This window comes from Epargyreus clarus, unplaced genomic scaffold (assembly GCF_041222505.1).
Source record: "Epargyreus clarus isolate Ecla_fem2 unplaced genomic scaffold, WU_Ecla_fem_2.2 ptg000010l, whole genome shotgun sequence".
NCBI lineage: Eukaryota > Metazoa > Arthropoda > Insecta > Lepidoptera > Hesperiidae > Epargyreus > Epargyreus clarus.
This window is the reverse complement of record NW_027332218.1, coordinates 9,991,053-10,015,000: the sequence shown is the minus strand read 5'-3', so window position 1 is coordinate 10,015,000 and position 23,948 is coordinate 9,991,053. Positions and strand designations below refer to the sequence as shown.

General features: G+C 34.0%; 1 protein-coding gene across 5 annotated transcripts in view; it reads right to left on the bottom strand.

The window, feature by feature from the left end:
* Positions 1–23,948, bottom strand: part of trh (PAS domain-containing protein trachealess) — a 219,631-nt gene that overhangs the window by 9,119 nt on the left and 186,564 nt on the right. For all 5 annotated transcript variants that reach the window (XM_073077435.1, XM_073077436.1, XM_073077437.1 and 2 more), the window contains 4 exons: positions 15,159–15,235; positions 10,516–10,605; positions 6,211–6,379; positions 1,989–2,113 (listed from right to left, as the gene is read on the bottom strand). In XM_073077435.1, the coding sequence (XP_072933536.1) occupies positions 1,989–2,113; positions 6,211–6,379; positions 10,516–10,605; positions 15,159–15,235 (461 nt within the window). The remainder of the gene's footprint in view (positions 1–1,988; positions 2,114–6,210; positions 6,380–10,515; positions 10,606–15,158; positions 15,236–23,948) is intronic.

Below are 23,948 nucleotides of genomic sequence, written 5' to 3'. Positions count from 1 at the left end.
CAAACATAATACGCTTTCCGTTTCACAAAAAGAACCGTATTAAACTTTTCAAATTAAGTCACTGAAAATAGCATAATACGAGGACGTGTTTTACATGATACAGAAGTTTGGATGCAAACAAGTAATTCAAGTCATTCGTTACCAACAAGGTTAGAGGCACGTACCGCAAATTCCCAGGTAACTCAAATGTAAGAAGGATAAACTAATTCCAAATTTTCGCCATAAAACCTTAGCCTCTGGCGCACAACCCATGCCAAGGGTTTGAAATGAGCTTCACTAATTGCTCTGTCGATATTTGCACGCGTTCTATGAGCAATTAAGATTTGAGATAATTTCAAATTATGGGCTTAACTTCCCAACTAATAATACCTAATATCACATTGATCAATTCCAGCGAAATTCCCACGATTAAAATGAAATTTCCCCAAATCTTAAACCACAAAATGCTCGTAAAGTAAAAGCCAAATTTCCACAACGGACATAATCTATTACGAACCATTTTACGCACCTAGTACATTATTCGCGAGTCGGTTTAGATATAATCGCATTTTATGTTCTAACACCGAGTTAAGGCAAAAATAATGGTCCATAGCGTCGCCTTGGGGCACCCCACGGTATAATAATTCTAACAATAATATTTGTGATCTAGGATAGATAAAGAGGCAGTGCGAATTTATTTTCCTGGTTTGTTGTGAATTACAAATTAACCTACATAAATAATATTATCAAACAGAGTATCAGAAGAAATGTAATTCAATAAAATTATTAACCTATGAATTTTGATATTTTTGAGTACAAAAATATTTAAAAATAAGTCAGAATATAGAGTTCAAATCGTAAGGTTAAATCGATTGAATTTTTTATCAACGGTGATAACTGAGGCGTGATGAGGAATCACGCAGACAAAGAAACAGATTAAAGTAACATCATTCACTGAATCAGATGAATGAAAAATAGAAAAAGTTCAGACGGAATAAAACGGCATCGTACTGGTATCATTCAGAGCAATATTAAAATGATTTTGTAGCTACTAAGCATTTGAAAGCTATTTTCTAATAGTTCTCAATTGCTTAGTAGTAGTAGTAGTAGTAGTATGCAATTATTATTAATTGGTGATAAAATTTTGTTTATAAAATGAATAGCTATAGTTTAATTCAGATACAAGTTTTTATTACCGCGTACCTACATTAATACGGTAATAAAAATAATTTGATTTTCGGTAAAAATAAAACACTTGTCTTTGAAAACCACAAAACTTAATGTCATATTAATACTAATAAATTATTAATCAAACAATTCCATATAACGATATAAACGTAGGTAAATCCCACCAGAATTGATAACTTTAAAATCTAGGTCCCTGTTATTCTGTTCTACATCTTACAAAACATTGTTGATGGCTATAAAGCTTAGTTATTACACATTCTGTACGTCTTTTTATAATCAGAAAAGCAATTTTTCATCAACACGTTCCGTTGTCAAGATACCCACCCGCCAGTTACCACCCTCTCCGTATCTCGGGTCACCCTCCTTGCTTCTTCCAACCTAGATTGAAAATGAAAATTCAGCGTACATTTACTTCTCATTCTAAACACTAGATAAGAATAAAAATGTCCACAAATTTTCATAGTCATCAATTACGTTAATGACGCGGAAGCTATGAATCTTATTTTCTGCGATTAATCTTTTATCCTTATTTATGTTATTAACGACATACATTTCCAATGCCAAGCCTTTTTATTATCTTTTATTACTCATCACTCGTTTTAATGACACTATTTTTATATTGCAACATTTTTTAGTGTTATCTTTTTACATACTTAATTTCAAACGTAGCTCTTTATGGATACTTTCCTTACTTACAAAAGTTAGTACTTATTCCAATCTTTTCACTTCAGTATACTTCAACTACCTCTTTGTTAGTTTACGTAGGTCGAATTCTTTAATTAGTTCTCAACTTCAACTGAAGTGAACTTAGATGTTCTTACCCTGTATCCTGAAGACTTGAAGTGGCAACCTCGCTTAGTTAGTGTGCTCTTCATCCGAACGCAGAACGCTCGATCCATCCCTCGGTACAACGCCCCGCTTGCTGCTAGGCTCATTTGTGATGATACTGTAAGCAAAGGGATTCGTTAAAGCATTTCATTGACTCACCAAGTCATAAATTTACTGTATTTTACTACCCACAACGCTAACTAAAATGGCCGCAACGGTGCCAAATTTGCGTCCTAATTCAAGGAAATATTCCTGTTGCCAAGAACTGTTTCGTTAACTGTTTTATTCTCCACACATGTAATCTTTTAACTTCAGATAACATTTAAAACAAATATCAAATCAAGATTACATCCTTCTGAAATTATATTAGTAAGATATGTAAATAAATGAATATTATATCTACGGAAACATAAATGGCGAGGCGGTAGCTATTTAAAATATACACATTTAAAATTTTAAACATTTCATTAAAAGACCAACAGAATATTTCTAATAGTCAATCAATTGAATTAAAGTTAACCTACCTCGGTCTTGGAAGGTATTTTGACTTACAACGAATAAACACAGCGCAAGAAAGTATTTACTACTATTTTGGTCATAATAGATAATTGCCTCCCAATTTATAATTTTTTCTTCTAGAATTTCTATCAATACATTATTGGTATTGTATCAGTTTGTTCAATAATTAAATTCATCTGACAATTGATGTATTCGGTGTAGGTATTCCATGTCAAAGCTTTTCCTTCTCAAGCCAAATCCGTCGAGATCCTAATCTCGTATTGGCAGACAACCGATTTTTCGAAGAACCATCGCATCCGCGTTATAGTCTATAAATCAGATATTCTAGACGTGTTTTATGTTACGTCTCAGTTTTGTGCTTTTGCTGTGTAATACTACGTATTTTTACGACACGAACTTACAACTGTCAACTACTTTAAGCGTTTATCGATCCAATGTCCAAGAATAGAATACTTAGATTTGATATTTTCTTACGTTATTAGGTATCTACATATCTTACAATATGATTATGTTTTATACAATAAAAGTCAAGTCTATTTGCTACTTTTATATCTAATGTTTATTTATATTTATTTATTTATTTAGTGAATTGTTTTCAAAGATAAACAATGAAAGGATCTTACTCAGCCATAGTCCTGCCAACCAACAGCTGTGTAAGCGTCGCTATTTATGCTGGTTTGGAGGACGTGGTCAGAGAGGAAGACGCTTAAGTATATGAGCTTTTTCTTATTTGATGGCAGAGATAGAAACGCATTTGTGGCTGACCTCATGTAGGACACCAATCTTAGTGTTAATTGCTAATTGTGTTAGATGTTAATAATAGGCACTTTCAATCAGATAGGCTATTTTTACTTGATACTATGTCATAAGTAGACTAGAAATTAAAACAATAGAACGCAAATAACAGACCACAACACAATATGATTGGAACGTTACCGTCACCTAACAGTGTCAACAACTTTTTCCCAGCTAAAGAGCTAGCAAAACGTTTCGATTATCTGATGGCTCCATTGATTAGTCGATCGGTTGACTAATTATACGATTCGTGGTCGAAACCTTGGGATCCGATCGACACCACGCCTTAATTGATTTCACTGGGTTTGCTTTCTTCTACGAAATTCACTAGCGTTTCTAAAAGTTTTTCGAGTTTGACATAAATTCGACAGCTTTTAAAAGTATTTTTTTAAATTGTTTAGTTGAACATAGTTGCAGTTAAGCATATTATATGGTTAAGTACTTTTACTTTAGATTAAGAATTTTACATTACTTAAGTGTACCTCAATTACCATAAATCCTTAAATAATTGGTCATGTATTTATGTTTTATTTGCGTCATGTCAAATTAATAACCTACCAAATTTTATTTTAAATTTCGAATGGCGCTCTTATTTCCAACAAATTTTAGCCAAAACACTTGGTAAGTCCCAGAACGCTATTTCTGAACAAAAGGTGTAAATTCTTTCCAAAACGTATCAACCATCGAATCTTTGGTAATAGTCGTACAATTTCCATTACAGTGGACAATGTGCTGTATTAAGTTCAATCACGCCTTTGTACCAAATACGTAATAGCATTGAGTCAATAGCTAACAATTTTAGCAACCTTGGTATACGTTTTTTGTCACGGAGGTGACACGGGGTTTCCAGAATAAATTGGCATTTTTCTCTAATAAATAACTCCACGTGCTATTTAACACTCGTAAAAATGGTAATGGAAAACTTTTGGCTAATTTACGACTTAGCTACGTGGGTCTACTTCATTACCTATATACCTATTCTACAATTTTATCCAATTCTTACATTTAAAATGGAGCATTTTATTGATGTTAATGATGTTTCGTCTTCGCCGGTGTTCGAAGCCCACTTTTTTGGCCAATACGACGCCAATCTTTGACTATCACTGGCTCATCAACTGGCATCATCACATCAAGCATTTCTCCACGGCTGTCAGGTGACAATATGGCCATCACTACGCACTTCAGCGTTTTACCTAACACTTTACTACCTTTATCAACGCTTCTCTCCTCACAATACCCGTCTGTCAGATCAGATCCTGATTGATTTTTTCCCATCGCTTTTTCGTTAGTAAATAAATTGAAATCGATTCTAGCCCTTAAACGTAATGTTGCACCGTTGTATCCGCTAGTACGGAAAAAATTGGGCCAAATGTGCCTCGATTACAGGTAGCGGTTTTTGGGTTCTTCATTGAGCTTGGAAATTAACTGAGGCAACCAATCAATTAACCTAACCTTCGAAATTCTTTATAAATAACTCTTTAGTCACAGATAAATCATTCCTTAAAAAACGAAGTTATTTGTTTCAGACGCAAAAAATAATGAAAATTAGTATAAATACAGCTATTTTTAATTAAACTGGTAAATAGTTGGTAGGTAAGCATTTAAGGAAGAAAATAGAAATAATTTAAAAAAGTAAATTCACACTACATACCGAATTACGAAAAAAGCAAGCGCAACTAAGATTATAACCACAACAACGACAAAAACACCGGATGCAGCGGAGCGAGCAATGGCCTCTATTTGTCAGTGAAATGATAGCAGAAGTTTTTGCTGATCTCGGCATTTAATTGAACACCTATACTTCAGAACGGAGCCGAAGAATCGAACGCTCCCCGAGGAATATCAGGCAATCCGAAAATACGTCACGCAGTGGCGCCCAAATTTCTATAAACTGATAAAGCTTTCCCATAGCGAAGAAATAAAATATTAATCAACACTATAAAGGTTAGGACTGACTCCCCATTGACCGTTTCATAACGTCCCAACCCACCGTGAAGGTTCTATAATCTAATTTCAATTTGGTAGCCAGCTTATTAACTGAAGCATTGAGCGATTCGACGTACTGAGTGAAATTTATGGGATCAGTATTGTCACTGATCTTAGGTGCAATAGCCTCTGAAATGAGGAAGCCTTAATTGAATTCAGTATAGTTTTTTCTCGTTTTGATAGACGGATCGGAGTAAACTTTTTAATTCGAAACTTTTTGACTGGAAAATGTAACTAAATAGATTGACTAACGGTGAAATGAGAATTCCATGATGAATTACAAGTTTTTACTTGCATGATTACAAAGTTTTACACATGGCTCGGTACGATGTGCTTTTTGCTACGAATAATCCCATTTACGGCCAATTACAATAACTAAACCGTTCAGTTAAACGTAAAAATATATTTAAATCGTAAATAGATAACTGTCCTATTCATGACATTCTTTATTGCAAAAACTGTTGACGTAAGTTTTTTTGCAATACCAAGTATAAAGACTTGTGGTGTTGGCTATTTCGAGTGTTTATATTCGACAATGAATCCGGAATTTAAATTCTTTATAAAAAATCTTTTACTCTATTTTAGTTGCAAAACATCAAAAACCAAAACAAAATAATTAAGTTTACTAACTATTTCACCAAATCAATCAATCATTAAGTCAAATTGTTATGATTTAAGTATTTTTAATTTTTAATATAGTCAAAAGACATAAAAATATGTTCTTGGGAATAAGTAAGTAAGTGTAACGTGGTAGACATTACAAAATGTGTATCTCTATGCCTAGCTTTTTGTTAATAAAAATTGTAAGTATCTTTCTGTTTCTGTGTTTTCTTAACACATTTTATTGACGTTACACTTTTCACCTTTTTCTACTAAAGAACCACCCTACATGCTATCACTTTTTAAAAAACTTACCATCGGGATTATTAGTCCCATGTTGACTTCCTTCTTCACTCCCTGAAGCAGGGCTGTTCAGGCCAGCACCACCCGACCTTCCAGCCAGAGATAGCCCTAGTTGTTCAGCGATTTCTGCGTGGTCTGCTTGGTGCACGTAGTCGAATATACTGCTGCCCGTCATCTCTACCTGAGGAAGAAGATTATTTTTGAGAATAATTTTCATGGAATTTTAATGCATCTTATTTATATCTACACATCAATATTATGTTTGTAATCCATCTAAAGTAGATTAGTGTTTAATTCGTTTAAAATAAAAGTGTATCTTTTCGCCAAATTTATCAATTTATTTTGACTAGCTTAGCATTTACATAAAAATCCTATACCATATGATAAATACCTTTATTGATACCATAAATACATTAAATATTCAAGTTGCTAACGACAATAAGTTATCAGAGAATAATAATGTGCAAATGGTTATAAAAATATGACTACAACATTAAAAAACTATGATAATATCTCACATGAAACAATAGACGAACATGTCAGAACAGAACAAAAAAATGTTGATAGACAAAATCTATTAAGTGTAAACCAACTCGGACAGTAACAAGGTCTATTTTTGAAAAACAAGATGATGTTAAAGGTCCGTAGTAGTTAAATGAAGACGCCTCACGTACTGTAGTTATGAATGAAGGAACTCTTATCGCCCATCACAAAGCAGGTGGTTTCATGGAAACGCCAATAAACCACGGTAACTAGGAAACAGTGATAGGACTGGTGCTACTTAAAGCTTAGTTGAATTTTGAAAATAAAAGTAGAGACTAAACTTAATAACTAATAACTAAAGTAAGTACGTAAATATCACAATTTATAAAAAACACGGAAATTTAAAGTCTCTTGTTTTCTTTTTTAAATATAAAATTGTGAATACTTACATACATGTGTAGTTGACACACGTAACGGAGAAATTTCACATATTTTTGAACATAAATTAAAATTTATACTCATTTCAAAATGTCTACAGAAGCAGACACTACGTAGTAAATGCTGAAATATGGCGATGAGTCTCTAAAATTATTTATGCATATCCCTACGTTACTAACTATGAACTAACTATGAACTGCAAAAATATCTACTCATATCCGTACGTACTATAAACTTAGGTTCAAGGAATAAATTATTTAAACCTAACGATCGTGCTAAACCTTTCGTACCTAGATATGAAAATCTGTTGCCACCTCAACTTTCACACTGACCCTTTCACGGCGTATGCAAATGTATCTTTAAATAAATTTATCAAATATAATTGTGGGACCCTATTAGGCATTCAAGAAGCGCGTATCCGCAGTGAAGCCTCGCATGTGAATACCACAAACAATGGTGACGTTACGGTGGTCGTTTCTAAGAAAGATCCCATGGATTTTATGGTGTTTACTCATTCAGCGATCGATGCCCACAAATTTGAGGATGTTGGCAGGTGATTTGATGTTAGAAATAAATGGCTTGTTGAAATAAGCGATGGTGTAATCAGATAACGTGATGTTATTACAGGATGCCTAATTTGTTCTTAATCGTCGAAACTTTACAAATGTTATGAATTGTTTATGATTCGAGGAAATTGAAATATTGAAACTCGTCGCGTTCAATGGTAGTGAAGTCTAAAAGAATACATGATATTAATAACTTTCTTAAAGAATTTGTGTAAGTGCTAGTAGCAAAAGACAATGCTGATAATCGCGAAGGAAATTACCAAGTAGTTTCCGTTATAGATGGTCCAAATAAGCTTCATGAAGCGAATGGTACGATCACGTAAATAATTTCCTCAGAAGGGTCGAAGCACGTCAAAACAAAAAATAAAGTATCCATTTTCCGCTTTATCTATAAAAGAAAAATATGATTTCCCATTGTCGACGTTATCATCAGTCTTTACTGCAGACCCCGAAAAAAGATGGCGGCAACAGAATTTAATATAGCAAGCGTTAGCGAGGCTCGCTTATAAGAAAGTTGTATCTAAGCTTATTTACCAGGAAGTTTATGTATTTTATGTGAACACACACTGAAGAAGACGTATAGGTGTCCATGTGTTAGGTGTTTGGATAATTCGGGTGTGTGGGTATTTGGGGGTGTGTGAGTGAAGTTCCAGCATTAGAATGAGGAGCACGCGCGCGCCTTGCCCGGAACGTGACCAGCATATCGCATCGTCCCTTTCCCCCCGTTCGCCGTCTCCCTCGCACCACCCTCCAGCCATTTTGGAATCGAGTGTTTCCCAGTTTTCGGATCTTTTCCAACGCCCTTTAATTTCGTAATGTTTAATTTCGTTTGTTGTTTTTAATTTACACAGCGCATTTTTTGAGTAAAATTAATCTGTTTATAAGCCTTCGTTTGCTGCGGCTTTCGTTTTTTTAATTCAAGATAATTGACATTCTACACATATTTTATCTGTCCCTTAATGATATCAAATAAAACGGACTCCGTGCTTTAAACATTAACAATCTATACTTAAGTTAGGCCAAAAGGCAAGAACTCAAGGCCGCGAAAAGTATTATAAATATCTACTGTCAATATGACGTTTCTATTTTGACGTTCGTGATACGAAAAAACGACGTTAGAGAAATGAAAGTCAAAATAAACCCTTCGAAATACGCTATTAGGCAGGTAGAGCGAAGCCCACGTAGCAGATATAACGCGACACGTGTAAAAGGAGTTATCTGTGATCTAGCAGTAACCACCGGATGTCTTTCTAGCGCCGCCGAAAATGTAAGATTACATCGTCGACTTTATACTCTGTATGTGGAACTTTGAATGGGAAGTTTGTGTGCTTTTTATGTATAATTCATATGGTATATTTGTTTCTGAATAATGACTTACTATTGTGTAACTGTACTTCAATATTATGTTACCCTCCCAACTTAAAAAAAATAGTTTATTTTTTTAATTTTGGTTTTGCTTTAAAACATAAAAAACAAACGAGGAATATTTTAGTATTAAAATTGTGAGTAGTAAATTTTACTTTTATATTTTAAAGAATAAGTTCTAACTGCTGACGTGTTTTATATTTACATATTTTTAAATTGTTTAAAAAAGTCCAATGATTTCAGGATTTTAATAGTTTTTATTTTAGTAATTATTAAAAAACGCCAACTTAAAAAAATTAAAAAAAAATGCAATTTAAATTGCAACTTAACAATACTCGTAATAAAATTCTTAGGTAGCAAGTATTTTCAGATCAGCCAAAGAAACTGTCAACTATATAAAGATTTTACTATACGTAAAAAATGCGACTTCCTCATTGTTTTGCGTTTCAAGTACCATTGTTGTTAATTTTACGCAATAAAGTAAACTTTTCGTAATTTCCATCAAAATACAGCCAGTTTTACGAGATCTAAAGACATTTTTATTTATTAAAAAAGTGTAATAAATATTTATTTCTTATAGTCATATGTTTGTAAAACTTATTTGAACTAAAAAAACTTTGTACACAAATCAAGATTCTATGATAGATGCTTAAATAATCATAGACAAACACAAAGGCAAGAAAAACACCCAGCCCAAAACAGATATTTATCTAAGCTAAAATATTCTAGTAGATAGCTAGATATTTTTAAATTCTCTAAATCTACCACAATATGTATAGTACCTACTCAATACCTGACCGGGGATTGAACCCCATACGGCATGCCGTGTTTCACCTACGTGGGTAACTCCACTATTTGAACTAAAGTCAATTTATCTAACTTTACGTTAACTTTCAATACGGTGTAGCCCTACGTGACGTTCATTTGTTTGTCGACATAATGTCAGGCGACATTTGTTTCAAACAAATTGTTTGTCAACAAATCCTTTGTTAAATTACTTTTTTATAACATTGGAGTAGAAAACGAGCTCACAGTCCACCTGGTAAGTGGTCACTGCTGCCCATGGACATTTGTGATCCCTATAAAACAGATCTACCTAAAGCTGATCACAGGTCCTAAGCATTACGATAGTCGCCTCGTACTAGAAGTGAGTGTGATGTGTTAGCTGGTTTTTCCACTTCTTAAGTTAGTGTCTAGCTCTGCTACGAGTAGTAACACAGGCCATATTACTTGAGATTCAACGAGTTAATGGAAAACTATTTTATGAAAAAGAAATTAAAGGAGTACTTTTAATGGCGTATTATTAATAATTTTGTATTCAATTATAAATAAATTCGGAACTATACTCTCACACAGCCTATCATTGTGTCAAAAACAGCCTAGTGTTTAATAATTCAGCCTCTGAATCAGGGGGTCAGCGGACTGAAGTTTAATATACATTTTATATAATGTAGTGTTAACTTACTTGTGATAATCCTAAATATATAGAAACAGTTTCAGATATGTACAGGAACCTCCCATCGGCCGCTACGGACAGCGCGAACCCGTCGAGAGACTGTTGACAAAAAACACAAAATTATCATCAAAAACTTAATCTTATATATAAAATTATCGTGTCACAATGTTAGTTACCGTACTCCTCCGAAACGGGTTTACCGATTTTCACCAAATTTTATATGCATATTCAGTAGGTCTGAGAATCGGCTACTATCTATTTTTCATACCCCTAAATTATAAGGGTTGTTCACCCTTAACATTTTCTTATTTATATGGCAACACAACGTTTGCCGGGTCAGCTAGTAATTAATAAATTTAAAAAGTATGAAATTTTTACGTCATTAAAAGAACACAATCAGTACAACGTAGATAAGTAAATTGTTAAGTAAAGTAAGTCTTAACTCAATTGTTTAATTTTAGTTTTATGTTTAGATACTAATTAACTTTTTTCTGTTACTTTACATATAAATTAGGTCAGCTAAGTTCCTAAAGATGTTCGGTTTTAATGATGTCACTAAGTAGATATATCGATTGCCAAAATATGGCTATATCGATTCTTCTAAAAAGTTTAATATCGACTTGACCTTACAAGTTACAATATTAAAGTGCGTAAGAATGTTTACAAAATCAATCAAAAGTTCAATAGGAAATACGCAATTTCTAATATTAAGTATAGATAACTTGTATAGAACTGGCAAAAAAACCTTCGATTTTCCGGCTTTTGTCCAACCACAGAGTAATGTAGGTTATTATAAAAAATACAGTTAGCATGCAATCGCATTGAAATGGTAATTGAATATTAGGTACATAGAGCGGACATTATTTCATATTTTGTAAAATGTTTTCAATATTCGAACTTAGGTATCTACTAAAGAAATCATTTTGATATAATTTACTCAAATAAGTACCTACAACAAAGTAAAAAAATGTTCGGTTAAAAAAATCAACTAAACGTAGCCAACTAAACAATTCGATTAAAGAAATACAATTATTTCTTAACAAGTACATATTTCGTGAAAATTTATTTTTAACCAATAAGCGCGGCTTTGGACAAATTTCAAGTGTTAAAATGGAACGCAGCCTATGTCTATAATACACGAAACGTTTTAACGTAGATAATACTGCACGCCACCGATCCACCTTCTGTTCTATTTTTAACATAAAATTTCGTTAATTTAAAAAAAAAGAATACCTCTAAAAGTATCTGTGTCAAATTAAATTCTACCAAACGTCTTGTTTTTTTTTTTATTAATTGTACAACATTAATTTCCCGAACAACCTGACATCATACCTTCATATCAATTTTTCTATAAAAAAGCTAAACAAACAGATCCAATTTCAAGAAAAAACGACCACTACCAACCACGAGTCAAAATGAAGGAATTATAAAACAATGACTGGAAGAGACTAAATTAATTCAGATTAATGATTAAATAAATGATGTGTATGTCAAACAGATAGTAATTCAATCAGGAATTCAACTTATCATTCAACATTCATCATTGATCATTCATATCATTCATGAAATCATATTCAAAATACCTGCTATATTCTAAGCTCATACTCTTATTGGCATGATAGCAAACCAATTTATTTTTCTTTCTACATTTCTTTCTACAGTCTCAGCTGATAATTTGTACGGTCTATGTTCAGTTAAAGTAAAGGACTACACATGAAAATTAGCATTTTCGTAATTTTCATGTGTAACATTTCGTAATCATTCGTAAAATATTATAATTCCTGTATATAATCATATATGAAAAATCATAAATAATTGTTTTGATAGTTTTGATGCAATAATCCAAAATTACTTTTACGAATGGTTCCAACTTAATCCTTTGGTCTAATAACGGAGTAGTGATCCGTATCATGAAAAACGACAGAAAAATATTTGTTCGTTTTTAACCGATAAAGTTTGAAACTAAGCCAGACTTCTTAATATCTAAACTTAGTTCAATTAACAAAATCAGAGTAAATACAATTAACTAAGCTGAGTAAAGGCTGCACTTTACTCGCTTTGTTACCGTATGTAAAAACGCAGAGCGCAGTTATTTTTAGGCAAAATAAAAATAAGCTTCAATCTGCATAATTCAACAATAGATAGATTGAAGTGTTTTAATCTTTAAATTTAGGATTGATTAAACAAAAACTTAACAAATTGTCTCTATTACATTTTTGTAAAATTAATGATTGCTAATGTCACTTCTAGCGGCTTAGATTGAGGGCTCAATATCTGTTGTAATGAGAGGCGCGGTTGACAGAATGGTTTTCGAGATGAATGGAGTTTTTGTTAAATCTGCGATTAAACGCCGTTTCGTCGATGATAGCGTAAAATAAGAATAAATGAATTACGTCGGTAATAGACTTTTATTGTTTGCTTTGTTAGGGCCGTGGATTGTTTGATACTTTAGATAGAATTTCCCTTAACCTAAACCCATGATTAAATGCGAGACTTTGTGCATTGTGAGAGTATCTATAATGTAGTTTATATTTGGAAATACGCTGCGGATTGGGATAGGAAAATAATGTCTAATCGATATTCGCAGGAGACAACCTCCCTCTACGAGATATGAAACCAGGCGTTGCGTTTGAAAACAAACGCACCAAGGTGGTGAAACCCTTTGTGTTTTGACACCTGAGGCATCACCACTACACCTATTTCTGCCTTAGGACAGCAATGTTCGGCGCTGCTGTGTTCTGGTTTGAAGAATGTGTGAAGGGAGACATACTTATCCGAGGCATTCTAACTTTGTCCTCAGCGTTGCTAACGCAACTGTGGCCGACCTCGGATAGTACTCTAATCTTATCTAGGGTTAATTAAAGATGTCTATTGGCGGCGGTAGCCACTTACCATTAGATGGACTGATAGCTCGTTTTATTTCGATAGCAATTTAAAGATTTAATAAAATCACATGACACTGTCAACGAAAGGAAAATCAACAATTGTTGCAATAACTACAAAAAATACGATTTTTTGCAAACGATTCGAAACGGAACGACCTTAAGAGCTTAGCACGTCCTTATTTCAACGTACAACCTGTCCCGGTTTGAACACAAAAAACCCATCGAAGGAATCACGTAGTGTTTTCAATCCGCATAGAAACCACAGCACCCACAATATTATAAGTAACGACACAAAATCGATTGCACAAACGATAATTTACGTGATCGAATAGAATAATCGATTTTTTAGCATACCGCGCTCGTTTGCCAAAACGCTGTTGCAATTGTGACGTATTGTCTCATAACGTTACGAAACGTGTTATTAAATGATTTTAGGGTCCCGTTAACGTGTTGTTATAGTTAGAGTTAACGCACTTTTAAACACTTTATTAGATTCACACACTAACATAGCAAATATACAAAGTAGTACATAAAACTCAAATTAACAAATGCTCAAAGTATAGGAACTCAAAAAGTTTGAAAATATTTCACTAACATGACCAAATCGTATCAGTTTACTGTATTGTGTGAAAATTATATGAAGATAGATGGTGCCCAGCTATGATTATTTTTAAATGTTTTCTGATCACGACAGAGCATCTATATTATCAAATGTACATAGTTCTTTGGTATAAAATTTAACAATAACATTCTAGTAAAAAGTCCACCCTTTTATACCAGTGTCTGACGTTCAGAAGCCAGACACCCTCTTTAAAACTGTCCAGGTATTAGAAAATATTTAACATTTTATGCTTTAATTTAAGTAATTTTAGTTTTGCATAAAATTCTCTACCAATCTGTTCGCAGATTGTGATATAAACCTTTTTCTTTGTAAGAGGAGACTTCTATCCAGCAGTGGAACAGTACAATATAACACAAATAAGGCTTTATGTACTTCAAAGCTCATTACCTCTAATAGAACCGTTTACGTCCAGCAAAAAATAGCAAGGTCCAAAAATACGTGATTCAAACTAAGTTTTTTGCTAAAATTTTTCAAACGAAACTCACGTGCGACTCGCACTTGACCGCTTTGCGGCAACCCTTTACAAAACGCCCGAAAGTAAATATATTCGATTAATTCTTATGAAATTTGAGTGAAATCGATGAAATATTAAATTGGTGTTTCGTAATTCGGTAGGTAGAATAGGTATGTCTGAATAATTGTGTGCTAGTCTATTGTGTGTTACATTGTGGCCGGTAAAAAGCATGAAGTCGGCCGATGATTGTGTAATTCAAGTTAGTGTTGTTCTGGTCGGAAAGTTTGTTGTTGTTGATGTGTACGTACGTTGGTTCGTTTGCTCGTGTTTTGGCTACTCTGCGCTACTTTGCCCGTGTTATATGCTACTTTGCACGTGTTATGCGCTACTTTGCGCGTCACTGCGCTGTTTTATATGTGATTGTGTTATTTTACATGTTTTTATTTAGGTATTCATGGTTATAATAACTTAATTTAAGCAATACAATTTATCACTGCAATTCTATATATTGTATTATAAATTACTGTATTCTGTATTATAAAATACTTGCGCTACAATATATTTTATAAATACGAAGTTTTCCCCAAAATTCTTTCAGTTAAAGGAGTGTATTGCAAAGTCACTTACAATATTTTCTTACACTATCCAATCAAAATACATCTATAGGAGGGTAATGTAAGTGCATATTCACCTGGAGGATGTGTGTGCCCTGATGCTGCTCAAAGAGTTCCATGGCGAGACCCGCCGAGGTTCTTCTGCTTTGAGCACCTGCAACAAAATAAACATACATTAATAAAGTTCGTAAGGTAAATTAAGTTCAAATTTAATTTACTTATATTTAAGTTAACACTTAAACATATAAACAATACACATTTAAACCAGTGGGCTTAGAAGCGAAAATAATAAAGCCAAAATAATATTTCCACAGGAATAGCCAACGGAAACCTGGATTTAAAGTTTATCCTGTATGGTTATATATATTTATTATTATTTTCACTTTAGATTATAAAACACATGTACTTAATCATATACTATTATTTACATTTTTAAAGACCTTGAAATTTTCCTCTAAATATTTTTTTATTAGTAATTGAGTACATAAATTCAGAAAAAAGATCTTTAAAAAAAGATCTTTGAAAAAAGATATTTAACTATAATTTATTTCACTACCCGTAGATACTAGGTAGGTACATATTTTCACAAGTCAACAACAAAGCGCAGACAGTCGTAAAGTAGTCGGATGGTAATCCGACACCGGGCGATACCATCCTGCCCTTGGACGGTAGCGTACTGGGATGCTGCGTCCTGACTTATTTATAGGGCTTGCTGACAGTTTTATCGCCATATCGCTAGAGTTATAACTTAACTAACGTAACCTATACTAATATTACTTTTGTTATAGAATTTCTCTTTTGTTTTTGATCTACAACGACCGATTTTTTTATAATATACGAGCATGCAGGCCACCCGATGGTGGCTACTGCCGCTCATAGACATCTGTAATCAACCCCAGATAAGATTAGATTTCTACTTGAGGTCGGACACAGATGCGCCACTACTCTTCAGGACTAAGCTGGAACGCCTCGGAAGAGTACGTCTCCCTTACCACACCTTACACCAAAACACGTTTAACAGTACTGTTATTAGACCAAAATACTCCGTTTTAAACTATTTCATAACTTAGGTAGAGCACAACCGGGGATCGAACCCAAGACTATGAGATTTCTAATGTGCGTTACTAGTGCTCGGCACGACTCACAGTCACGACAAGACATGTGTGTCCTTGTGCGCTTGTCACGAAACTCAAATTCACTTTCGTTAATAAAAAGATCAAAAACTTTATGACTACGACAAGGTTTGTAGTTTTTCATATACCTACCTACAAATTAATACATTATGTGCGTTGCTGCCCTTAAGGACTAAGTTGGAACCATCAGAGCGGAACACAGCAGCACTTAACACTGCTGCAAGGCAGAAATAGGTGCAAAGGTGCAGCGGTGCTGCCAGAGTCGAACCACAGAAGGTTCTTATAAAGTTGCTGCCCCTGAAGACCAAGTTGGGATACCTCAGATAAGTATGTCCCCCTCACCATACCCATCAAAGCAGAACGCAGAACCGCTCAACACTGCTGTTATTAGGCAGAACTAGGTGTGAAGATGGTGCCTTTGGAGCTCAACCACGTTCAGCTTGTTTGTTTTTGTCAATAACATTTTCCATCGAACTTAAGACAAGCGAATAATTAACAGGAAGTGACGCACTTTCTTCTCCAACGAATGGACTTATGTAATGGAAATCGTGCACGTGGGTGCACGGAGGTACGCGGGACGTTGCAATAAACCCATTCTCGACACAAGGACACGCATGTCCCGTCGTGACCGCGCGTCGTGACGTCGGCGTCGGACACACAGACGCTGGTTATGTCATTGTGCTTTAAAGGTCTTCCCATGTTATGTGAGATTGAAGTGGTAACTACCGCCTATGGACATTTGTGACCAACTCTATATAGAACAGGCTTCTGCCTGAACCCTGAGGACTACGCCTCAAATGTACGAGTATGTAAGCCGCACACTTTTACAGAAACACAAAAGACGCAAAAATCAAGCTAGAAATTAGTGTGGCGGTGGTACCTCCGCGGTTGCAGCATAGTGGTTTCACCACCTTTCAGAGTTAAAACATTATTAACACGGATCAGCTCTTAGAGTGAAAAGGCTTTAGGCCATAGCCTACCACACTAGTTAAGTGCAAATTTGTAGACTTCATACAATGTTGAAAGTCAAAATTGAAAATCACTAGTCCATCACTGCTACTGCTCTCCATAGGTACTTATCCAGGGTAAATGACACCCGTCAACGTTTACATTATCATTTAGTATCCTAGAGAGTCGTCGATTACCCACTCATTTCGTGTTATATGTTTTTTTTTATCAGTAAGACGATTTTAAATTGATAAGTCTGGTGAGACCCTAAATGCTGCTGTTTTTTATCACTTGAACTACTAGCTGTGCATATTTTTGTAGTGTTTGTTTAATTTAAGAAATGCTGGAAACTGTTTTATTATCAACTTTTATATTGTAATTTTGTCTATTTTACTCTTACATTCAGGCAAGGGTGTAGAATTTCATTCCCTCATTCCCATTTAAATCCTGAAGATATTTAGAGATGTCCCGAAACAAATACATATTAACATGTACGCTAGCGGCCACGCGGGCGGAACTCTAAAACAAAAGTTACAAGTGACAAGGCTACGGTTACATTACCCCCGTTCGTATTTCAGTTGGCCACGATGCCCACGATAATAAAATACAATACAACCAGTAAACATTGTCATATCCCGCGTCTGGGGGCTCCGTTTTCAAAATAGCACAAAACGACCGTTTTGCTACGTCTCTATCCAAATGTAGAGACACCATGATTTATTATAATTTAAGATAGACCTCATAGTAAAAAAAAATAAAACTTAATGTAGTATTTTTTACTACTAGTATTGTATGTTTTATTAAAGATATTGTAAAATTTCTTAATTAAGTTTGTGTTTTATTAAAAATGTTAAAATATTTTAAATATACTACGGTGACCATGACTTACGAAGACCTTTGTTGCTTTCAATAAGAATTTATTTTAATTATTAAAGGCTAAAGCTTAACCCATTACATTGTTGAATATTAGTTTATACAAAAAGATGATTACTTTTCTAATTTATTGTATTATTGTATTCATGTTATGACTATAGTAATAATTAATATGCTAAACATTAAAAAAATAATTATCACAATTTCTTTCTTAACACATAATGTACTTAGTAGTTACTTAATAGATATTTTCAAAATATTATAATATCTGATACCTACGACTAGATTTGAATAACAAAACTCAAAAAAATTGCAAAAACTGTCATTTCCACAATGAAAAATGTGAATATAATTTCTCTTTTTTTTTCAAAGCATGGTGTCACTACCCGAGCGGCGATATCAAAGGCGTTTTGTCTCTGTTTGTTGAATTAAATCGTAATAAAGCACTCGGGCTATCTCCGATCTCGGGTTAAATATGGTCTGCGGCCCAATTGTGCCATGTGAATTCTGTTATCAGTGTAAAATTTCAGGGCAAGAACAATCTGATAGAGAACTGCTTTGGGAATGGAGGCTTTGAAGCTTTGCTTGTGGAAAAGTTAGGTAGGTTTGAGTTAGATGCTAGGTAGAGTCCCAAGTTCGATTCCGGGTTGAAGTTTTTGTTTGAATGTAGTATTTGGCAAATAATGCCATCGGCTTAACGGTCAGGGTTTCGAGTTTATTCCCCGGTCAGGTCTATAATAGATATTACAACAGTCATTTTGAAGCCACAGACAATCACTTTGTAAAGTCACTTAAACTTTACTTAATATACAAAATGTGAGTGTGAAAATTATGGCCCAATATTATACTATACTACTTGTGCATTACAAAGGAAGAAAAATTAAACAAAGACATTTCAAAAGGTACTGTTTCATAAATAAGCACTAAAATCTTTTTGTGATTTGCTTATATTTGTCGCCCGTTTTAGCCATAAGCAGTGAAAAGTATTTATGATTCTATTATATTTTTTGCTTAAACACATACAATGTCTTTTATTTAGTTTAAATAATTCTGACATAGATAACAGACAAACACACAATGTGTATACGATCTTTCACATTCTTTAAACGATTTCTGTCACACACGTTAGACAGACAAGATCTATACATAAACGAACCAATAATATTTCATATCATATTACGCGATTTTCGCCATTATATCACACCGTACAACAAATACGTACATTAATTTTTCTCCATAGACCCCACGAACAAATTTTTATTAGAGCCGGTAAGTCGCGGCATAATTTTCTCATTACCACCGCACAGTGTGGTATTACTGTTAATGCACTTGTCGTACTATTCGCTACTAACGATAAACTGGAAAGATAACAAAAGCAATGATAAAGCCTAGTGGTTAAGAAGGTTCAAATCCTAGGCACGCACCTCTGATTTTTCAAAGTTATATGCGTATTAGAAATTTATCATCACTTGCTTAAACGGCGAAGGAAAATATCGTAAGGAAACCGGCATAACTAAGAAATTAATTTTTTTTTTCAACGGTATGTGAAATCTACCAATTCGCACTTGGCCAGTGCGGTAGACTATGGCTTAATCCTTCTCACTCTAAGAGGAGACCCCTGCCCAGCTAGGTTGATGACAATGATGATGATGATAAACTAGAAAGATTATAGCTATACATTGGATTAAAAAAAAACAGTGTAAAAATTATCGCTATGTATTGTCCACCTTTTTGGAAAATTGGAGTATATGAGCATTGCCGAGTTACTACCCATGGATGCCTGTAATCAATCCCAAATAGGATTGTGATTTTGTATGAGATTGGATATCAATACATAGTTACAACCCAACTCGCAACCAACAGGAGAAATTATGTATGTATGTATGTATTTATATATAACAGGATGATGATGATGAGAAATACGTACTGTTAGTGAATGAACTCTAATAAAGACTCATCCAAACATAATCGAAGTGCTCCCTTAAATTAATCACAGATTCTTTTCAACCCTTTAAATAAGCTGCAATAGCACGTATAGTATTTGTGTTTTATCGACCCCTGCAAATCAGAACATAGCACGAACGAAGATTGACATAAACACTCGCATATAGCAATCATTATACTCGCTAACGATAAGACCCCTACCTTAGCCAGATATTGTCGTCATTATGTCTGTAATTTGTGAAGGCGTTACAGAAACTTCATAAACTTGTATTAATTCGATGACATTTTTCTTGTTAACCAGCTTTGCTGAATTTGAGGAGAGTTTTGAGGGGTGGAAATGATGGGTCTTTAAAATGAAGATTGCTCTTTTATCTTCTATACTTTAAAAACTTGAAAAGGATGATTTTGCATTTGTAAAGGGGTATATTATTTTTAAATTTGGACAATGTGGTACAACGCTTCGTGGTTCGAGTCTGAAGGCATTACCACAACTTTTGCTGCCTTATAGGTAATAGCAGTTCTACGAGTACGTCGTCAAACCATTACTGTCTCACTGCTGGACACGGGTCTCCACTACCATCTACCGCGCTGGCCAAGTTTGAATTTGTCGACTTCACACATCATTAAGCTAACTTTTTAAAACAAATCTCAGGCATCCTTCCTTACGATGTTCTTTTTACCTTCAAATCAAATGGTCATTTCTGATATGCACATCACTATGAAGAGATGTACGCTTAGATTCGAACCCCGAACCCCCCACTTATGAGGCCGAGTTTTAAACCACTAAACTATCTAAAAAAACCTTTGTACAAGAACATGTCCTGCACTAGGATTTTTCCTGTATTATATAGTAAATGATACATTTCACCCACACAGAGACGAGTATACATACAGACCGAAAGTATAAATCTAAATCCACCATTTACATACCTATGTAACTAGGATCGAATCCTAAACCTATTGTGTGTTAGACTTGGTGACCACTCCACCACGCGTCATCATAAAGCAAACTTTTCCCGACTTGACGTAAAGAAAAATGAAAACAAAGAAAAAATAGTGGTATTTGTCCATGTGTCCGTGCTAATATTGACCGAGGGTGTTTTCACAAGGACACACAAAGACAGGTACACAACACCCAGACCCAGAGAAAAAAACCTAAATTCGCCATATACATACATAGATACATATACAAAAATAGAATGGTTTATTTTTCGGGGCGTGACGTCATAAAGCAAACTTTTTCCAACTTGACGTAAAGAAAAAGGAAAAACAATAATTTAGTGGTATTTGTCCATCTGTCCGCGCGAGCTAACATTGACCGAGGGTGTTTTCACAAGCCGGAATTAAATAAAACTCACGCCTAATAGAGGAGGGTGGGCAGAAACATTTTGGAACAGTCTAAGGAAAAGTTGGTTTTAGTGAAAATTGTTCACTTCGATTTTATAAGCATTTGTGTAACTTCTTTAAGTTCATATGTGTGTTAGAGTGCAAATCTCTTATTTAAACTCATTTCCCGGTATTCGATTTAGCTGAAATATTGCATACAAGTTTGGTATCGATGACAATACTGGCTAAATCAAATATGGTAGACGCTCTAACAGTGTGTATTAATTTTTTAGCAGCTTAAACGTATGGTATTCAAGCTTGTTTTTTAAAACTTTTTGAATATGAAATTTATATTAGCAATTTAAATTTCAGATTGGAAATTGGAAACATTTGCTAAAATAATAAATTTATAACTAAATAACAAGAAATTATTAAAGCTAAAATATATACAAATTATTTCTAATTAACAATATATACAATCAAGAGTAAAAAAGATAAAATCATAAATAAAATAAATTTTTTGCTAAAAATTTGCTAAAATCAAAATCTCCAGAAAATTATTATTTTCATTAGCAGCCAGATGAACACATTTGCCTAATACTTCAATTTCAAAACCGAATCGATTACATTGACTCTGCAAAACCAATAAGTCGTAGACAACATTTTTTGCAAACTGTACTACCTATATAGTACCAATACCCCTCAAAAATAACACAAGTTGGAAGCGTTGATTACCAACCCCTGGGGGCATCCTTGACCGGTCTAATGAAGAATTACCGCCCTTTGTGGCCGGCCACTTGAGCGGCCACGATTGATTGCTTGCTTTTAACTTCGTAAGTACGGATAAGTAACGAACTTTTATGAAACCTTTTTGCTTAGCCAAGAATCGAACCTAAGATGTGTGTTTTCCGTTAAATAAATTTACATTACAGTTTGCAAGAAAACTGAAAACATTATTTTTTAAAGTATTTTCCGATGATAAATGGTTGAAGGGTTGACCCATGATTATCCCACCGCACGACACAGACCACTTGGTAAATTTCTTGTTATCTTTAAGCATATTATGAATAACATTTTAATATGTGTACAACGTACAAACATAAATATGGGAATAAGCTGAAAAATATATTTATATAAGTTTGTATAAAAAGCCTCTATAATCATTCAAACGTGTAATCTTCTAGATGATAAATAATGTAATCATTAGATTCGTTTATAACTTAAAATCACACCATTTCCATTCACAAATTACGGTCACTGAAAGAGTTTCCGAAATTGCGAAAACCAACAACATTTTTATTCGATTCAAGATCATTACGCGATAAAAAAAATCAGTGCTGAATGTAACCATAATGAATTGTAACCAATTACACGGACGAGTAACCCTTCCACTGCGAGCGGTCCGATCGATACCGAATAAAAATACGGAAATCCCGGAAACATCTGTATTCGTATTCGACACACGTACTGTCAATATAGATGCGATGATTGTGATGCACCGGGTAGGGACCACGCAAAAATGGCTCACAACTATAGATTGAAAATAAACTGCCCGTACGTAGGGACACGAAAATTATTTTGTGGTACCGAGTACTTTTCCTTCGATTTTGCCTAATGAGTATTTTCTGACAGGTATCCTATCGCATAAATCTTAGAAATTTCCTATTTAAAAACCAAAATCCTGTTATGCTAACACGTACTTGGCTAGAAAAAAAAAGAAAAACAAAGTCATCAAGAAAGAACTTTAGGGCGAAAACAACAAAAGTCCTCACGAAACTTAGGACTTCCTTCGAAGTTGGTATGGTAACTTTGTTAGTATTTTTAACGATACTTTGAAATATCGATTCATTGTGTCGATACTACTCATGAATACAGTATCGATACTTTACATTCGATACCGTGTGTCTACGTACGTATCGATATATTCTATTCGATAAAGTGCCCCTTTACGTATGTTTTGTTTGGTATAAAGGAATTGAGGATGGCATCGCTATGGCAGTATTTGCGAAACGATTTGCATTCTAGTCTCTTATAAAATGGTTCTTCTTCCGATTAAATGGGTCTATTTAATACTTAGAAATACATTGACGTCTATGTGCACCTGTGTGTAAATAAAAATAAAAAATAAATTTAAATTTTAACAACATATACATTTTTTTTATTAGAACTAGCAAATGCGCATATAGTCCACTTGATGGTAAGTGGCTACTGTCGTTCAAGGATATCTGTAATCAATCCCAGATAAGATCAGAGTCTTACCTGAAATTACCAACTGAGCCAGTAACCCAGTTCTACAATATGTAAATACTTGTACATAGGTATAAAAAAAATAGTAAATATATTTGTTTATTCATCTTCGTATGTATATATTTCTCCGTGACATAAAGCGATAAATTACGAATAGAACACATTGTATTTCCAACTTCCAATACACAATAAAGGTATTATTACAAATTACAATAATATACAAAATTGAGCAAGAAAATCATAGAGGATATGGATTTCAAGGTTAAATATAATGGAAAGTACAAAATCATGTTTTAGTCTCCATTGTAACATAATAATAACTATACATATACAAGTAATTCTTTATCCTGCTAGCACCACGGGTTACCAAAAGACAATTCTGTACGTTTTTGTGGC